At 43.9% G+C, this 19,477-nt stretch overlaps 1 protein-coding gene across 12 annotated transcripts in view; it reads right to left on the minus strand.

Annotated features, from left to right (window-relative positions):
* Positions 1-19,477, minus strand: part of TRIP12 (thyroid hormone receptor interactor 12) — a 288,722-nt gene that overhangs the window by 46,968 nt on the left and 222,277 nt on the right. For all 12 annotated transcript variants that reach the window (XM_082249184.1, XM_082249183.1, XM_082249179.1 and 9 more), the window contains 3 exons: positions 1,953-2,152; positions 1,459-1,586; positions 691-842 (listed from right to left, as the gene is read on the minus strand). In XM_082249184.1, the coding sequence (XP_082105310.1) occupies positions 691-842; positions 1,459-1,586; positions 1,953-2,152 (480 nt within the window). The remainder of the gene's footprint in view (positions 1-690; positions 843-1,458; positions 1,587-1,952; positions 2,153-19,477) is intronic.

Here is a 19,477-nt window from a genome sequence, read left to right on the forward strand (position 1 = left end):
CGAAGATGGACGGTCATTTTCATCATAGTTTTTGTCACTGGGAATATGCCGCTGAATAAACTTTGCCGAAAAATGTTTGTCGACGAAAAACACTGCTATCCAAACTGAAGAAATAAGTTTTGCCTATAGTTTCACTTTAATTTTATTAAATACAGGAGATCTAACTGGATGCAAAAGGCATGTCTACTTTTTGTTACATTTCTCCAGTTTCTATAAATTGGCTAAAAGGGTCTGTTTCTATAAATTGGCTAAAAGGGTCTATTTGCTATACAGTATTCTTACAGAAGTAACAAAACCAATACACATTTCTGCCGATGACTTAACACAAGCAATCCAATACAAGGAAGACCACAGTGTAAATTTCAAGGATTTTAATTGCAGAATAAAAAAAAATAAATAAATAAAAAAAAAAGTGTATAATATAATATATATATATATATATATATATATATATATATATATACATACATACATACACACACACACACACTATATATATATATATATATATATATATATATATATATATATATATATATATATATATATATATATACATATATATATATATATATATACACACACACACACACACACATACATGTATATACACACGCACACATACACACACGCACACATATACATATACACACACACACACACACACGTAAATAAATATGCATAACTTACATCATACAAATAATACCAGTATCGGCTAATGGCATATAGAACACGCAGAAGGATCACTACATCAAGGGATGGGTCATCAAAGGTGATATTTTCAGGAGGGGAAGGTATGAGGTAATTATCTAACGGGTTAGACACTTTTGGACAAATTCCATCTGAAAAGAAAAAAAAAAAAAAAGTAAAGTTAAAGTAAAGTAAGCAGAATTAAAGCAGAACAAAGGCAAAACATTGTTTCTAGTTTTGTACAGACTGGAGAGGGATTGGAACACCCGTCAGGTTTTTACTGCTGTCTATGCTCCCATTAGAGAAATTCACCCTACTTGTCATGTTTACCTTCTTAAAAGTACAAGAAAAAAAAAAATCCCAAATTTTGGGCGGCACCAGAACAGTAAGAGGGAAATCTTCCAATTGCTCTGGTGGCAACCAGGGATTTCCGCTCACTTCCTATTTTGCTATCCTGCAGGAAGTGAAGGAAAAAAATTCCCCAATGGACACAGATGGCAAAAAACTGACAGGGTTATAACTCTCCTTTATCCAAAATGAAAAAGTAGTTTTACCTTTAATATCTATTTTAAGGACACAAAGAGTAAGCTTAAATAGCTTAAATTGATAAGCAACCCAGGTGTTCTTTAGGAACAAAACACTTCCAGAAAAAAAAACATGCTTTACCTTGTTCCCTTTAATACAAATTAAAGTTAATCTGTAGATTTAGGCAAATTTACTGTAGAAGTGTAATCGGCCCCCCAAAGTCTCACTAAATCTTAACATTACCATGCCACAATTCATCGTGTTTCTTTGAATTCCTAGGGGATGTTTTGGTTGGTGCAGTTTGGGCACGACCTCTTTTGCCCCCTACGGTGTCTTTTGTGCTCTCTTCCTCCTCCCTTACTGGTTTGTACCTGCAAGCAATAGATGGTAGATGAAGAGAGACATTTACATATCAACTATTCAAAATGTAAGGCTACATTTTTTTCTACGGAGCACAGAAAATGGCAGATTTTTTGTTACAACAGTAATGTCTACCCCAGTGTTTTTCAACTCCAGTCCTCAGGGCACACTAACAGGCCAGGTTTGCAAGAAAACAAACATCACAGGTGATATAATTTGCCACTCAGTGACTGCAGTTTTCTAGTCTGCATCTCCCCAAGGTAATACTTAAAATCTGGCCTGTTAGTGTGCCCTGAGGACCGGAGTTGAGAAACACTGGTCTACCCTTTATTTCAGGCCCAGCAGTCTTGTTATTTGCACATTGCGAAATTACATACCAAATAGTGTGTGTCTTGGTCCAGATGCCAGCTCTTCCTAATGGATTACTTTCATCATCTGTTGATTCCCTCTCATCTTCAGTCTGAATGCTATACTGTCTCACAGCTTGGTAAACAGTCATGTTGTAAGGCAGTGGGTGATCTCCAATATAAAACTGGAGTCTGTGCCTTACATTTCCTGAATTTAAGAACTGAGAAGCCTGTAAATCAAAACACTGAAAGGGTTAAACATTAAAAAAAAAAAGAAAAAAAAAAAAAAAAGAAGAAAAGAAAAACGTGATATTTTGTGAACACATTTAGCATTAGATTATATATTTATATGTATACTACACTATCATACAATATATCCTGAGTAATTACTGCAGTGTGTAGCTTAATTATGAACCTATAGTTGATCATGCAAGTTACAGTGCTAATACCAATTTTATAGCCTCTCACCTATGCTTTGGTTTTGGATGCTCCCGCATCACCAACTGCTTGAGAAAGCCTTGTGTAGGATTTACCCAGCAATGCAATTTCAGAGGAAAAGAAGAAAGTGACTTGCTCTTATACTATAAAGTGGAATTAAGCCCAAAATGGTTATACATTGCAGCTCACTAATCATTACATGAGGAGGCTGCATCTTTTATTTGTTTTTTTTGTGCGTTTAGGCTCCCCCCCCCCCCCCCCCCGTTTTCACCTGGTAATCTGGCCAGAAACAGGCTTCCTGTATTAGAGTGCCCCCACTCTGGATGAAGGAGCAGAGGAGGTACCTTTGGACAGCAGCATTGTCAGTCTGGTGGAGGTGTCGCTTCTAACAAATTGAAGCCAAACTTAAGCTAATAGTTTATAAGCTGTTACAGAAAACAGTTTTTTCCCTTTTGGGATAAAGGTTTTTCATTACTAAATAAAAGCCAATCATTGTAAGCATGTCTTCTAGTGTTAAATGGTTTGTCTCATCTCTAACGGATACATTCTGCTGGAAAGCTTGCTCTTTTGAAACAGACTAACTGGCTGGATCACCAGATGAAAATCAAAAAAAGGCTAAAAAAGAAAATGAATTGTAGCCATCACACCTAAGAAATGGTAAGCTGCAATAACAATGTTTGCTTTAGGGTTTAAGGGCTGGTTCACACTAGAACGCAGTGCAGGAAACCCACGTTCCCTGCACGTTTCCCTGAACCATGCTCAAAAAGCACTGTGTATGCAATCTGCTGAAGGTGTCCGTGTATTCCCAACAATGCCCCAAAACACAGATCGCGCAAACAGTGCCTTTGCCTGTAGCGGATAGCATGGTACCACAGTACTATATGATCTGGTGCATTTGCATGGTGAATTTTGGAAAAGTAGTGCATGTACTACTTTGGTACGATCCAGTTCGATTTCAGCCCAGTCAAACGAATAGGCTGAAAATCATAGAAATCGCGCAGGAATGTGGGCCAGTGTGAACTGTCCCTAATACCACTTAAAACTGAGGAATTTTGACTTAACGGACTTCGCTAAAGTCCATATCTTAGAGTTCAGTATAGGACACAGAAAACATTTATAAGCCACGGGATGCCTCCAAGCAATGAATTCAAGGTTGGGCAACAACTAGGCAACTCAACTGTGGGTAACAGTCCTGGGTTAATAGTGTTGCTGCTAGAACCTTGTGGGCGAAAGCTGCATTCACAGAGGATTGGAAATCAACCACTTGAAAAAGTAGGAACACAAGACCAGGTGGTGGCCCTACAGAGTTGGGTGACAGAGGCTTGGTGCCTAAAGTTGAAGGATACTCAACAGATCTGGTAGAGTGGGTATGCAAGCGCGCAGGAGTGGTATTCATTTTTTAAAGCAAAAGCTCCAATAGTCAAATTCCTTATCCACTGTACAATGGTGGATTGTAAAGCAGGGTGCCCCCTGCAGGGTACTGAGGAAATAAACAGGGAATCTGTCTAATGGAAGCAGTAGCTTTTAGGGACATTAAAGGCTCTGACAACATCCAGGATGCTTAGGAGCAGGGCACAAGGATGGCAGATCTATGTCCTCATTGAGATGGACATCGATGGAGATTTAGGCCTCTTCTCTTGACCATGTTTTCCCTGAATGGTAAAGGATTGGAAGACTCTTTCCCAGCCTACCAAATGTACATCTGTCTTAAGAACATTCTAACTGAAAGGAAGGAAAGATTTTCCACCTGTGGAGTTAAAGTGGTGATCCACCAGGACAACAAATTGCTTGTTTGGGAGGATAGGAGAATTGATAGATCCGAAGTAAAGAACCTACATTTTCCATGCTGACAGAATGTTAGGCTAGAAAATTCTTGATTGGAATTGGGCTAAAGGGTACTGCCTCAAAGCTGGCCACCATTATACCCATAACTCTAATGGCAAATCTCACTGCGGGAATTATTTTGTATCTCAGTTGTTGAGCACGATCTCTTAGAGAAATAACTTTTTTCAGCAGAAGCAACACCTTTGCCTGAGAAGTATCCAGGATGAGAATCTAGACAGGGAAGTCTGGAGAACAGATTTTTCAAAGTTGATCACCCAGCCGAAAGCCTGAAACAGCTGAATTGTCTTTTGGACATTTTCTGAGAGTTGTAATGAAAATGAATCTTTCAGGAGGTCCTCTAGCCTGTCACCTGGATGCCCCGAGTTCTGAGAAGGGCAATCAAGGGTGCCAAGATCTTTGTGAACATGCTGAAGGGCACAGCAACATACTGGAAGTTGTCTTTTGCCACTGCAAAGCCTAGAAATAGCTTGTGAGATGGGATCAATGGGAACATGCAGATAGGCATCTTAGTTGTCCATGGATGCCATATTTTCCCCTGGTCTCTAAGTGGTAATTACTGACCTTGCAGATCGCATACATTTTGAAATGTAGAAAAATTTGTTAAGGGATTTTAAGTGCAGGATAGGGCAAACACCTCCGCTTGATTTTGGTACCACAAAACAGGTTTGAGATTATCCTATCTTGTGGCAGTAATGGTGTAAAAACTCCCTGGAGACAAGAGGTGGTTCACAGCCTTTAGCAAAATCTGACTGCCCTTGGGAAGTTTTTGGTTGATTACAAAGAAAAAAAGCAGTGAGGTGGTAGAGTTCTGAATGCTTATCTTGCACACTTTTAAAACCACTGAATAAACTCACGTCTGGGACATCTGTGACCCAAAAATACACAAATAGTAACAGGTGTCCTCTCACTCTTAGAAGTCAAGACATCCCTTCATTGTTCAGGGCTTGGTGGCCTTTGTGTGCCAAGCCTTGCGCCGAAGGGAAGGGCTGAGCTGAGCTTAGGCTTTAAAGTTGAAGCCTGGTCTGAGAATGGAGGTGCTCTAAGTTTTGAGGATCTAGGAGCTCATGAGGGAACTTTCGCACCTTCCTCTGTGGAAGTAAAATATTCCCACCTGTAAATCCTTTGACAAATAGGTCATATGCCTCATCGTATAGAGATCTTTCTTAAAAAAGCATATGCTCTTACAGGCAGTTGCTGCAAAGTCCTTAGTCATAGGATTCTGCACATATGACTTGGTTAGAGCCATTCTGGATATTTGGCTCATTACACATATCAGGACATCTACACAGAAAAGTAGAGCAGAAGGTAGTTGCTGCAAGTAGAAATAGCAGCAAGAGCTGGTTGCTGGGCTTAACATGCTAAATAGAGCTTTAAAGAGCATCTCAAATTTTCAGATAAAATCTTTAAAAAGACAGAAAATCTTCAATAGGTACAGTGAAAGGTTTGTTTAGGACAGAGACCGCAGCATAAATCACAGGATTGCCCACTTTTTTTGCAAACTTTTCCCACTGAGTAGAGTTCAAGAATTTTTTTTGGAAAAGTGAAAATCCAAAGGGGAATGGCGAAAGAGCACTGTCAAACATGCAAAATGCCAAGGCTTCATTAAAACATCAGTAGCGAAACTGACAGGCTGTTAATCCTGTAAGTGTGCTCTGAATGGGCTTGTGCTTCCATAGGTTACTGCAAAAAGTATAGAGATTTATAGATTAGCCAATAAAGGTAGTCCTTTGACTCCAACTCATTAAGTCTCCCTGCTTAACAGCTGCTGAGAGATCAGCCAAACAGAAACTGCATTGCTTTCAGTAAGGCCTAATTCACACTGCCGTGACTTTGAAGCAGACATCCCAGCATGACTTGCACATGACTTCTTTAACAGAAGTCAATGCAAGCCGTGCCGAAGTCACATCAAAATTAGTGCAGGAAAATTTTTCTAAGTCGGAATGTCTCAAGTCTCTCCTATTATAATGGTTCTGTTGCACTTAATGGGGTGCAAACAATTAGAATGGCTTTGCTCCAATGGCGGAAATGACTTGTCACGCAAGGCCCACCCCGTGACACATCACTTCCGCCATCGTTTGTAACGTAGGTGGTATGCATACCGGAGTCCCTGCTTTTTAACAGACCTTACACGATCGTCCTCATTGTAAGTGTAATGTTATGCGCTATATAGAATAAAGTTGTGATATACTGCACTATTAGTGCCGGTTCACACTACTCCGACTTGTCAGGCGACTTGGTCACCTGACAAGTAGCTCCCAATGCTGTGCAATGGAACCGTTCTAATCAGAGCGACTCAAGTCGCTCCCACTTAGAAAAAGGTTCCTGCACTATTTTTTGGCGAAGTCGGAGCGACTTGCATTGACTTCTATTATGAGAAGTCGTTTGCAAGCCGCGATGAAGTCTGATTAGTCGGATTAGTGTGAACCGACTCTAAGAGGCATTTGCTTTTACATTCCCATATGAATTGGATCAACGAGGGTCCGTTTGATATTGGTGGTTGCTGCTACTGAACTTTGCACCTGGTATACAGGATAAAGAAAGTGATATTGCTTGTTTGCTTTGTATGACTGCGTGTAATCATCCAGTTCTGGTGAGTGGGATGTGTGCTTGAATGTTGGTGAAGGAAGACATGGGATGTGTGCTTGAATGTTGGTGAAGGAAGACATGGGATTATCTACTCACTTATGATGGAAATTCTAAGAGGATTCCCATTTGTTATCAGATACTTGGTGGCTGTATCTGTAGACATTGCACTTTTATTTGATTGTACTTTAACTTTACAACCTTTATATCTAATTTAAAGTGACACTACACTTGTATAATACACATTTTATATATATTTATATATATTTTGTGTGTGTATGTGTGTATTATATATACACACACACACTATATATATATATATATATATATATATATATATATATATATATATATATATATTATATATACACACACACACACACACACATATATATATGTATATATATATACACACACACACACACACACACACACACACACAGAGTGCCTTGTAAAAGTAATCACCCCCCTTGGCATTTTTCAGTGTTGTTGCCTCAACCTGGAATTAACATGGATTGTTTGAGGATTTGCATCATTTAATTTACAAAACATGCCCACAACTTTGAAGATGCTTTTTTTTTTATTGGGAAGCAAATAAATAGGACAAAATAACCGAAAAAGTCAATGTTCTTAACTATTTACCCCCCTAAAGGCAATACTTTGCAGTAAAACGGTAAACTCAACCTTTTGCAGCAATCACAGATCCAAGTAGCTTTGGATAAGTCTCTATGAGCTTGCCACATCTTACCACTGGGATTTTTGCCCATTCTACTTGCAAAACTGCTCCAGCTCCTTCAAGTTGGATGGTTTGAGCTTGTGAACAGTAATTTAAGTCTGACCACAGATTTTCTATTGGAGTGAGGTCTGGGTTTTGACTAGGCCATTCCAACACATTTACATGTTTCCCCTTAAACCAATCAAGTGTTGCTTTAGCAGTGTGTTTGGAGTCATTGTCCTGCTGGAAGATGAACCTCCGTCGTAGCCTTAAATCATGCACAGAGTGGTACAGGTTTTGCTCAAGAATATTCCTGGATTTAGCACGATCCACCTTTCCCTCAACTCTGACCAGTTTCCCAGTCCAGGCTGCTGAAAAACATCCCCACAGCATGCTGCTGCCACCACCACGTTTCACTGTGGGGATGGTGTTCTTTGGGTGATGTGATGTGTTGGGTTTGCGCCAGACATAGCGTTTTCTTTGATGGCCGAAAAGTTCACTTTTAGTCTCATCAGAGGAGAGCACCTTCCTCCATACATTTTGGGAGTCTCCCACATGCCTTTTCGCAAACTGAATACGTGCCATTTTGTTTTTATTGCTGAAAGTAATGGCTTTCTTCTGGCCAATCTGCCATAAAGCCCAACTCTATGGAGCGTACGGCTTAGTGTCGCCCTATGTACAGATACTCCAGTCTCCGCTGTGGAACTATGCAGCTCCTCCAGGGTTACCTTAGGTCTCTGTGCTACCTCTATGATTAATGCCCTCCTTGCCCGGTCAGTGAGTTTTGTTGGATGGCCGTCTCTTGGCAGGTTTGCTGTTGTGCCATGTTCTTTCCATTTGGTTATGATGGATTTGATGGTGCTCCTGGGGATCATCAAAGATTTGGATATTTTTTTTTTTTTATAACCTAACCCTGACTTCTCAACAACATTGTCCCTTACTTGTTTGGATAGTGAGTTCCTTAGTCTTCATGGCAGTGCTTGGTTAGTGGTGCCTCTTGCTTGGGTGTTGCAGCCTCTGGGGACTTTCAAAAAAGGTGTGTATATGTAATAAAAGCTCATGTGACACTTAAGATTGCACACAGGTGGACATCATTTCACTAATTATGTGACTTCTGAAGGTAAATGGTTGCACCAGAGCTTTTTATGGGCTTCATAACAAAGGGGGTGAATACATACGCACATGCCAATTTTCGGTTTTCTATTTCTAAAAAATAGTTTTATGTATATTTTTCTCATTTCACTTCACCAACTTAGATTATTGTGTTCTGATTCATCACATAAAATTCAGATTTACAAAACATTGAACTTAAGGCTGTAATGTAACAAAATAGGTAAAAAGTCAAGGGGGTGAATACTTTTGCAAGGCACTGTATAAATATTGGGAGCACGGTCATTATAAATGGATTTTTGTAAGAACTTACCGTAAAATCCTTTTCTCTTAAGCTCATTGACAGACGTAGTCTTCTTGATTCTCAAGAGCTGGGTTATGTTGTCTCCGCAGGAGTAGGACTAGGCAGAATGACAAAACGTTCTGGCTCCACCTTAGGGGCAGTCCCTGAGGGTATATCCTCCCTCTCTCTGCTACAGGGAATCAGTTCTGTTTAAAGCAGTACAGAGAATTTAACCCAACCCAACTCAATGATAGAGGGGCGGGTACCACGTCTGTCAATGAGCTTAAGAGAAAAGGATTTTACGGTAAGTTCTTACAAAAATCCATTTTTCTCTATCGCTCATTGACACACGTAGTCTTCTTGATTCTCAAGAGCTGGGACATCCAGAAGCAGTGCCACAAATGAGGGGTGGGATTGACAAAATCAAATCCAATCTAGAAGGCCCAACCGGTGCCAAACTAGAAGTTTTAAAGGCTCATAATAAACAAAGAATGAGACTAAAGAAAAATTTTCCAACGGAAAAAAACCCTCGAGGTAGACCACTGGTCTCCTCAAATTGCGGCCTGCAAAACCTTGCGGCCAAACGAGGCATCAGACGATGCCATTACATCAACTTTATAATGTTTAGTAAAGGTATGCACCGACGACCAGGTAGCCGCCTTGCACACCTGGACCACTGACGCCTGATGGCGAAAGGCCCATGACGCACTAAGTGCCCGAGTGGAGTGCGCCTTAACAGGGAACGGGGGCTCCCGACCCTTAATAGAATAAGCCTGTACTACCGTCTGTCTGATCCATCTGGAAATGGTCGCGGCAGATGCAGGCAACCCCTTTTTGGGTCCATCTGGGATCACAAAAAGTGAATCCGTCTTGCGAAACGAGTCTGTCGTTTTCAAGTATACCCTGATCGCCCGGACCACATCCAAGGAGTGTAACGCAAACTCCCGAGGATGACTGGGCTTAGGACACAGGGAAGGTAATACAATTTCTTCATTCAGATGAAATTCTGAAACCACTTTTGGTAGGAAGGATGGATTCGGACGAAGAACCACCTTATCTCTATGAACCACCAGATATGGTGAACGACAAGATAATGCGGCCAGTTCTGACACCCTGCGTGCAGAAGTAATAGCCACCAAGAAGGCCACCTTCTGGGACAACGTGGGTAGAGGAATCTCCCTAATATCTTCAAAGGGAGGTTTCTGAAGAACCGACAACACTAAATTAAGATCCCAGGGGGGTAACGGCGCGTGCACTGGCGGAGCCAGATGTCGCACCCCCTGGATGAAATTCCGCACCAAGGAATGAGTAGCCAAAGGCTTCTGAAAGAAGATGGCTAATGCTGAGACCTGACCCTTGATAGTACTCAAGGCCAGTTTCTGCTCAACCCCTTGTTGCAGAAAAGCCAATATTCGACTAATCGAATAAGACCGAGGACGGAACCCCAAAGGTTCACACCATGCAATGTAGGACTTCCATGTGCGATGATAAATCTTTCTGGAAGTCGCTTTCCTTGCTTCAACTAGAGTAGGAATAACTGAAGCTGACAAACCTTTGTCCTTCAGCACCTGGGTCTCAATAGCCAGGCCGTTAAAGCCAGCGATCGTAAAGCAGGATGGAAGATCGGTCCCTGAGACAGTAGATCCTCCCTGAGAGGAAGTCTCCATGGGACGTCTGCCACCAGTCTGACCATGTCGGCGTACCAAGCTCGACGAGGCCAGTCCGGAGCTACCAGGATTACTGGGATTCCTTCCTCCTCTATCCTGCGTAGAAGTCTTAGCAGTAACGCGAGAGGAGGGAAGGCATATATTAGCTGGTATTGCCCCCACGGGGCGATCAGTGCGTCTGCGGTTTCTGCTAGAGGATCGCGGGAGCGAGCCACGAATCTCTGAACTTTCCTGTTGAATCGTGATGCCAACAGATCCACATCCGGGGTGCCCCACCGTAGGCACAACTGGTGGAAAACGTCTGGATGGAGGGACCATTCCCCCTGATCCAGGGTCTGACGGCTGAGATAATCTGCCTGCCAATTCTCCACCCCCGGAATGAACACCGCAGAGATTGCTGGAACAAATCGTTCCGCCCAGCGAAGAATGCAAGCCACTTCTTTGGCCGCTCGGACACTCTTGGTGCCCCCCTGGTGATTGACATAAGCCACGGCCGTGGCATTGTCCGACTGGATCCGAACCGGGCTGCCCTGGAGCTGCTCGGTCCAGTGAATCAGACAAAGTCTGATCGCTCTCAGTTCCAATACATTTATCGGTAACCTGGATTTTTCCGGGGACCAAAGTCCCTGGACAGATAACTGACCAAGAATTCCTCCCCATCCGGATAGACTGGCATCCGTGGTCACTATCGTCCAATATATTGGCAGAAATGACTTTCCCTGGCTGAGCATTGGAGACCGAAGCCACCAAACCAGAGACTCTCTGGTCTGTTTGCTCAATCGTATCTGATTGTCCAGGGATTCCGGATTCCGATTCCATCTGAGAAGAATCTCTTGCTGAAGAATTCGGGTATGGGACTGGGCAAATGGGACTGCTTCGAATGAAGCCACCATCAACCCCAGAACCCTCATGCAAGTCCGAAGGGAAGACCAGCTGTTGGACAGTAACAACTGGACTGCTGATTGAATCTTTCGGAGTTTCCCTACCGGAAGAAAAACTCTTGTCCTGACTGTGTCTAGAATTAGACCCAGATATTCGAGCCTCTGGGTGGGAACCAGAAATGACTTTTGCTGGTTCACCAGCCACCCGAATTCCTGTAAAGAAATCATAGTAATTTCTATGTTTTGTAGCAAGGTCTGAGGAGACTCTGCATGAAGCAGAAGATCGTCTAGGTAACCTAGAATCGATATACCTCTTTGGCGCAGAAGTGCCAACATTGGGGCCAACACCTTTGTGAAGACCCGCGGAGCCGTGGCGAGACCGAAAGGTAACGCCACAAACTGATAGTGGTTCTCCTCTACGGAAAAGCGTAGAAAACGCTGATGTCCTGCGAAAATGGGAATGTGAAGATAGGCGTCCTTGATGTCTATGGACGCTAGAACATCCCCTGGATGCAGGAAGGCTGCTACCGTGCGAATGGACTCCATTCTGAATCTTCTTATGTTGACGAAAGAATTGAGTGCGCTTAAGTCCAGAATTGGACGCACTTTGCCCTCTTTCCTGGGTATTGTAAACAGGTTTGAATAAAACCCTTGAAACCGTTCTGTCCAAGGAACGTGGACTACCACTCCTTGTTGTAGTAAATCTGTGACTGCTCTCCGCAGATCTTCTAAACGATCTGCGGATAGACGGATATTGGAAGGGAAGAATCGCGCCGGTGGGAGAGATCGAAACTCGATCTTGTACCCTGACCTTATGACTTCGCAAACCCATTTGTCCGGGATTCTGGAAAGCCATGGATCCGGGAACCGGCGAAGACGTCCCCCCACCCCAGTTATGGGTGGGGGCGCACCTTCAGGCTCTGGATGGTTTATCTTCAGGTCTGGAGGGGGCGGGCTTTTGCTTGCCCCACCAACGACCCCTGACGCCTCCTGCAGGAGCTTTGGAGGACTTAGTTTTTTCACCCGCTGGACGAAAAAACCTCTTGTGAGCAGAAAAAGAAGGCCCTCGTCTTTGACGAGTTCCTCTACCTTTAAAATTTTGCGGTAAAAAGGTGCTTTTTCCACCGGTGAGATCCTTAATGATCTCATCTAAGTTGGCTCCAAATAGACGCTCTCCTGAAAAGGGGATATTAGCCAATGCTTTTTTGGAACCTTGGTCGGCTAACCAACCTTTTAGCCACAGTGTACGCCTGAGAACCACTGCTGAGACTGATGCTCGCGCCATTAATGGAGTGGCGTCTAACGCCGCATCACATACAAACTGTAACCCCTGTATCATTTGTTCCAACAAATCTGATACCGCCTGAGGGACTTCTTCTAAGTCCCGGCGTAACCACTTGGTCCATTCAGTTACAGCCTGCGAGACCAGACCAATAGCAATTATTGGTCTGAAAGCTGATCCAATCAAGGAAAACATGGTGCGAGACATAGCTTCTATCTTGCGATCCACTGGATCTTTAAAAGACGGAGCGTCTTCTAAAGGAATAACCGTGGCTTTATTCAATCTAGCAATAGGTGAATCCACCACAGGTGGTTCTGTCCATTTCTTAATAAGGGTTTCCTCAAACGGATAACGCCTGTCAATGCGTTTAGAAATATTAAAAGTGCGTTTTGGCAGACGCCATTCTTCTTCGATTGGATTGCCAAAACATTTGGGCAATGGAAAAACCTTCGCCACTTTGATGCGTTTTTTAGTCCCAAAAGGGATCTCAGTTTCAGCTATTTCTGATGGAATACCCTGTAACCTTAAGGTCTCTTGAACAGATACAATGAGTGCGTTTACCAACGCTTCCTCTCGGGCTATGGCGGATGCCGAAACATCCTCCTCACTATCTGAAGAGACAGGACCCGAGACACCAATACCAGATGAAGTACCTGCAACTGCAGAAATAGGCTCAGAGTCTGAATCCGAGGTTTCAGATAATAAGGGGTTAGGCGGGGGTCGCTTTCTTGCGCCCTGTCCCTGACAAGCCACTTCCACCCGGGACACAAAAGTTTCCATAATAGCTGACAAAGATTCAATTGTCAATGGGGTGCTGGAGGATCCCGCAGACCCCTCGAGGGGATCCGGAGGAGATACATGAGTGGTAGGGTCCATGTTAATACAGGACACCTAAGCCAGCAAAACAAAAAAACTTTTTCTCTTTTTTTTTTTTTGTGTGTCTCCCCCTAGCGCAATAGCGCCCCTCAGAGTACCTGCTTCTCGATCCCAGAGAGAGAGAGAGGGACCCCCAAGGCTCACCAACCGATGCAGTGCAGTTTCCAACAAACTGCAGTCAGCGTCTGTCTTACACAGACTGGAAGGAGCTGTTTGCTTTTTCCCGGGCAGAAGGCGTGGCTCCGCCCCCTGTGTACGCCTTCCGGCGTTCCCAGCCCTCCACGAGGTAGCTGGGCTCACAAAACATGGCCGCCCCCATAGAAGAGACATAAGACTCCAAAAACATGGCGGCCGGCGTGACCTGAGGACATACATGCATTCGGTCTACGGCAAAATGGCGGCGGACCGCCGATATCGTCTTCCCAGCACATCCACCTGCACTCTGCTAAGAGGTGACATATGGATCTACAGAGATACACTGCACATAAGGTAGGATTATACCTCCTATGTCTGCTGTAATGTTACAGTCTGCTGGGTAGAGTGTTAGCTCTTGAACCAAGTCCACTTCCCACAAACACATGCTGTATTACAAGGGGGACTTGTAAGTATCAGATATATACTGACCATATATGGAGGGGCCCATAATATATACTGCCTCATAATGAGGAAAAAAGGGAACGTTTACTCACCATACCGAACCGACAGGCACCCTCTCTTCACAATACCCTCTCCACCGGGGTGGGGGTTTGTGGACGCCTCGACTCTCTGGTACCTGGCGTCCAAGCGAGATTTTTAACTCGCAAAGTCAGTCCCTTTACTGGGACTCCGTCGCGGCCGACCCAGCGCACTGGTCTGCACGCGCTCGTAGGCAGAAACCGGGGTGACCACTGGATCTCAACATCCAGCCCGTCGCCCGGCCCCGCATACTTACTTGAATATGTCGCGGCCGACCAAGCGCAATGCCATGGTCTGCGCGCGCTCGTAGGCCGGCTGGGGTGACCACAAGTGTCGCCCAGTCCGGCATTTTTGCTTGAAGATCTCACAGGAAAAAAACACTGGAGAAAAACTACCTAAAAAATGTCTTTTTCTTAAAGAAAAAAAGTCTTGCCAGGACCAAAAGATCCCAGCAAGGAACTTAGGTCCTTACTCCTGACTAGACAGAAAAAAAACTGATTCCCTGTAGCAGAGAGAGGGAGGATATACCCTCAGGGACTGCCCCTAAGGTGGAGCCAGAACGTTTTGTCATTCTGCCTAGTCCTACTCCTGCGGAGACAACATAACCCAGCTCTTGAGAATCAAGAAGACTACGTCTGTCAATGAGCGATAGAGAAAATTGTTTTCACTATTTATAGGCTGAAACTAGCCATAGAATGGGCTGCTCCACATTTAGAATAGCACATTTTTTTCCAGTTTGCATAGGTTGGGGAATTATCCCAAATTGTTTACTTAATGAGGTGCGACTCGCTATCTGACTTGTGCTCTCAAAGTGGGATCGCATTTCGCACTACTGTGAACCCAGCCTTAGCTGGCTATCCAAACTTGTATTATTGCATGCGTCAAGTATGTAATGCACAAATATGACTGCCCTCATGCACACTACAGGATTACAATAAAATTTAGATAGATTTTTTAAATATTAACATAACAATAATAATAATAAACAACAACATCAGGCTGATTTTTTTTTATACATAACACTAGAGTCTATAATTCCTTTAAAACCCACATTCTAACTGGTTCAATGATTTTTTCCAGTGGAGGCACCATTCTAATAAGCCAAGACTAATTGGATTTTTTTTTACTCACAGCTGAATCCTTTTCTTGGGTGTTTGAGACAGGAATTTTTAGGCTGTCTGTTAATACTGCGATCTACAGGAGAAATGGCAAAAAAAAAAAAAAAAAAAAAAAGCCATTGGCAAGCGCAGGATACTTTTGCCAACAACCCTCATGTGTCCGTTTTGTAGAAAAGTAGTACCAAGAGCATAAAAAAAAAAAAAAAAAAAAAAGGGAAGGGAAGGGACCTGTGCTCCTCAATGGATTCCAAGAAAAAGGCTTTTTACAGGGAGCATTTAAATACTCATTTAGATCTCATCCATTGAGGCTACACAGTAATTCCTAGACGGTCAGACGACCTCCAAAAGTAGTCCAACATAGCAACCAGGGCTAACAGATCCAAGAAAAACTGTAGTAGTCGTGTTAAACTTTGAAAGGATGTTTGTTGCCTTAAGATCAAGATGCACTCAAAGATCAAGTACAGACAGGAGAGGGTGAAAACTGAACCTAAAAGACCGAAAATGTGGAAGATGATCAGCTTGAGTCACTTCGAGATGGTGAAATGTGAAGCTGTTGTACCGTACCTAAAGAAGCCAGTCCAAAATACAAAAAGGTAAAGCAGAAGCTGACAGTCTCTCTCTCTAGAGACACACACACACACACACACACACACACACACACACACACACACTGAACATCTAGGGCAGCTAACGCAATGCCAGCTTCTTTGTATGGAAAACGTAAGCTCTTGGGTTCAAGATAAAGAGGAGACAGTGTGGTTTGTGGCCAGAAGAGTTTAAAGTGGAACTAAAAGTTCCACTGGGACAGAGCATGCAGGAAGGATTTATTTGCAGAAGAGACATGCAACGTCTCTTCTGCAATAAAATACTGAACACCTGCCTGGCGGCCTGGGAAATCCACTAATTCTCACTTTTGTGCATTTGGATGCAGGCTCTGCTGAATTAGAGCTCTGTTATGAGGGAAAGAAGGCAGACAAAGTAAAACTGTAACTGCTCCCTTTGCAAAAGGAGAAATATAACGCGCCAAAAAATGGCCAGTCAGCTAAAGCTGCCTTAGTGCTAAACAGAAGAAACCTAAACCCATCAAAAGCCTGCTAGGTCCTCATAACAGTGAGTTGCATAAATGGCAACATGACAACTGTTTCAGCTCAGGATCAATATTTCTGTAAGGAAAACTAAGATAGACAGGGTCTGACATGAATAGCAGAGTTGTGTGAACTGGAACACAGATGAGTTGTCATTGCCTTTTGCAGGATGCTTGAGAACACCAGTGTAGATCACAAACTGGGAACCTGCACTGATTTGATAACGGGAGGGCTGTATATGATTTACATATCTGGCTCAAATCTTCCAGTAGCTGTAGAGGACTGTAGAAACTTCCAGAAATCCAGAACTATCCAACATGAATCCACCAGCAGTTGTTTCTAGCAGACAAACCTTCAAACGAACAGAGGCGAGGAAAAAACATCCAATTTCCTGAGTACACCAGCAAATACAAAAAAGCATGATGGCTTTGGGCAGAATGATCCTGTGTGGTCAGCAGCTGTTTTGTTGCCATTGTCAATTTTTCCTGTAGGCAGACCTATAACCCAACAGTCTAAGAATCTGATTAACTCTGGTGTTTAATTTCTCTGATCACAGCGCTCAATACATCATAACTACTGGGTTATATTGCCTCCTCCAGGAGAAGGACTAAGCGGAACAAAAAACACCTGGCTACACCCATGGCCCGTCCTCAGCTGGTAAATAACCCCCCTCTCTGCTCTACATAAACAGTTTAGTAGCAATCAGTATTAGAAGTCTCAGAACTCCATAAAGGGGTGGGTGCTGTGTCCGAACTCAGAAATGGATTTTATGATAAGTACAAAAATTCCATTTTCACTTTCGTTCATCGACGGAAATAGCGTTCCATAAATCATAACTACTTGGACATCCAAAACCAGTGCCAAAAGAAAAATGAGGGGTGGGGAAAATAACCCAAGGCTAAACATAAGAGCCATTAATCAGGACACAGGAGCCTTAACCGGGTCACAGGAGCCCCATATGACAAATAAATTTAAGAGGGGCTGTTCCCTCCTTGAGGAGTGTTTTTCTTTAAACCGCAGCCTGCAAAACTTTGCGGCCAAAAGAAGCATCCGCAGAAAAACAAAGTATCTACCTTATAGAATTTTGTGAAAATATGCACGGATAACCAAGTGGCTGTCTTGCAAACTTGCGATATTGAAGGCTGACAGGAAGGCCCAAGAAAGTCTCGCGTCCCAGTAGAATGCACCGTGACAGGGAAAGGAGGAACCTGACCTTTAATGGAATAGGCCTGAGTCACCGTCTGCCAGCCAGCCCTTTCCTTGTTCCATCCGTAACCACAAAAAGCGAGTCTGACCTCCGAAAGAGTAGCTGAAAGATACACCCGAATCGCACGAACCACATCCAAGGTATGCAAAGCCAATTCCCTGGGTTGGGCCAGCTTGGGACACAAGGTAACCATGTCCTCATTCAAATGAAAGTCCGAGACAACTTTGGGCAGGAATGATGGACAGGGACGAAGAACCACTTTATCCCTATGGACTACTAAATTGGGACCGCGACAGAATAACTCTGCCAATTCTGATACCGTGCGGGCCAAGGTAATAGCCACCAAGAATGTCACCCTTCTGGAATAGTGTAGGTGAGGAAATCTCCCAACTATTCTCAAATGGAGGTTTCTGGCGAACCGAAAGTTTTTTGCGGAAGAAGCCTGAGCCGAGGATGATACTGGCCTTTCCGTGGCTCTTGGACGCCTGTGGCATCTGCAAGAGGAACCCGTGATCGCCATGAACCTCGGTATCCTCCTGTGGAGCTGAACCTACTAAAGTAGCTGCATGTAGAACTGTGCAAACAAAACTGTCTTAAAGGTGGATACCACCAGACTCAGAACCTGTATGCAAAAATGGGAGAGAGAACCATTTGTGTGACAGCAGCTGGTGAATCACGGCCTGTGGTTCCTAAAGTTTGTCCAGATGAAGACCCACCCTGGTCAGAATTCGAATCAGACCTAGGTAAATCAATTCCCTGGACAGGGGGGACCTTGGGTAGTTCGGATATCACCTGAACCTTTGCAGGATATAAATCCGAACAAGGAGACTCAGGACCTAAAAAACCTGAAAAGGATAAGCTTTGCCCCCCCCTCCCCCCTTTCTGGGTACCCACGAAAGAATCATTTTGTAAATCCCATTGACGCTCATGAAGGAGGTCCATGAGGCCAGAAACCAGCAAAGATGTCCCAGCCACCCCAATAATGGGCGAGGGTAGACCTTCACGCTGAAGAGGTCTTGTCTGCAGGTCCAGAGACGCTAGCTCTAGGCTTACCAGACGACCAAGGATGCTTGGAACCTCCCGGGGAAGATTTGAAAGATTTAGTTCCCTTATACTCCCAGTTGCACTAAATAATTTTCTGTGTGTTGACAATGAGGGCCCCCGTCTGCAACGAGGCTCCTTCCCTTTCCTAGACATTGGCAGGAAGGTCCCCTTTCTTCACCCTACCCTCCACACGATACCCTTAATTAGGTCATTCAGAGTAGCCCCAAACAGGCGATCCCTTGAAAGGGCAGATCAATGAAATCCTTCTAAGCGGCTTGGTCTGCGGACCACTTTTTAAGTCACAGCACGCACCTAATCACCGCTGCTGAAACAAAGTTTGGACAGCACAGGAGCTGTATCCAAATCTGCATCACAAAAAACTGCAGCCAATGGACCAACTGGTCCACTAAATCAACATAAGCAGCGGGGACCTTGCAGTACAAAAACAATCTTTTGGCACCACTAAAGGATCCCCCCAAGGTTTGGGGGAACCTATCAGAGGGAGAAAGAAAGATAACAGGGACCCTCAAGGACTCACCCTACCGATCAGAGGAGCGCTGAGAATTCGGGCCCAGCCTCATCATGGATGCCATCCATGTTCATATGTCCCGGGCACAGGACGAGGAAACTGAGGAGGAAGAGGAAGCGCTTCGGTATCCCCACGAGGCTTCGGTCGTCTCCAGCGTCTCCCGAACTAAGGGAAAATGACCGCCGTGACATCGGGCTACACAAACATGGCCACCAGC

This window comes from Pelophylax lessonae, assembly GCF_965119305.1.
Source record: "Pelophylax lessonae genome assembly, chromosome: 3".
NCBI classification, from domain to species: Eukaryota; Metazoa; Chordata; class Amphibia; order Anura; family Ranidae; genus Pelophylax; species Pelophylax lessonae.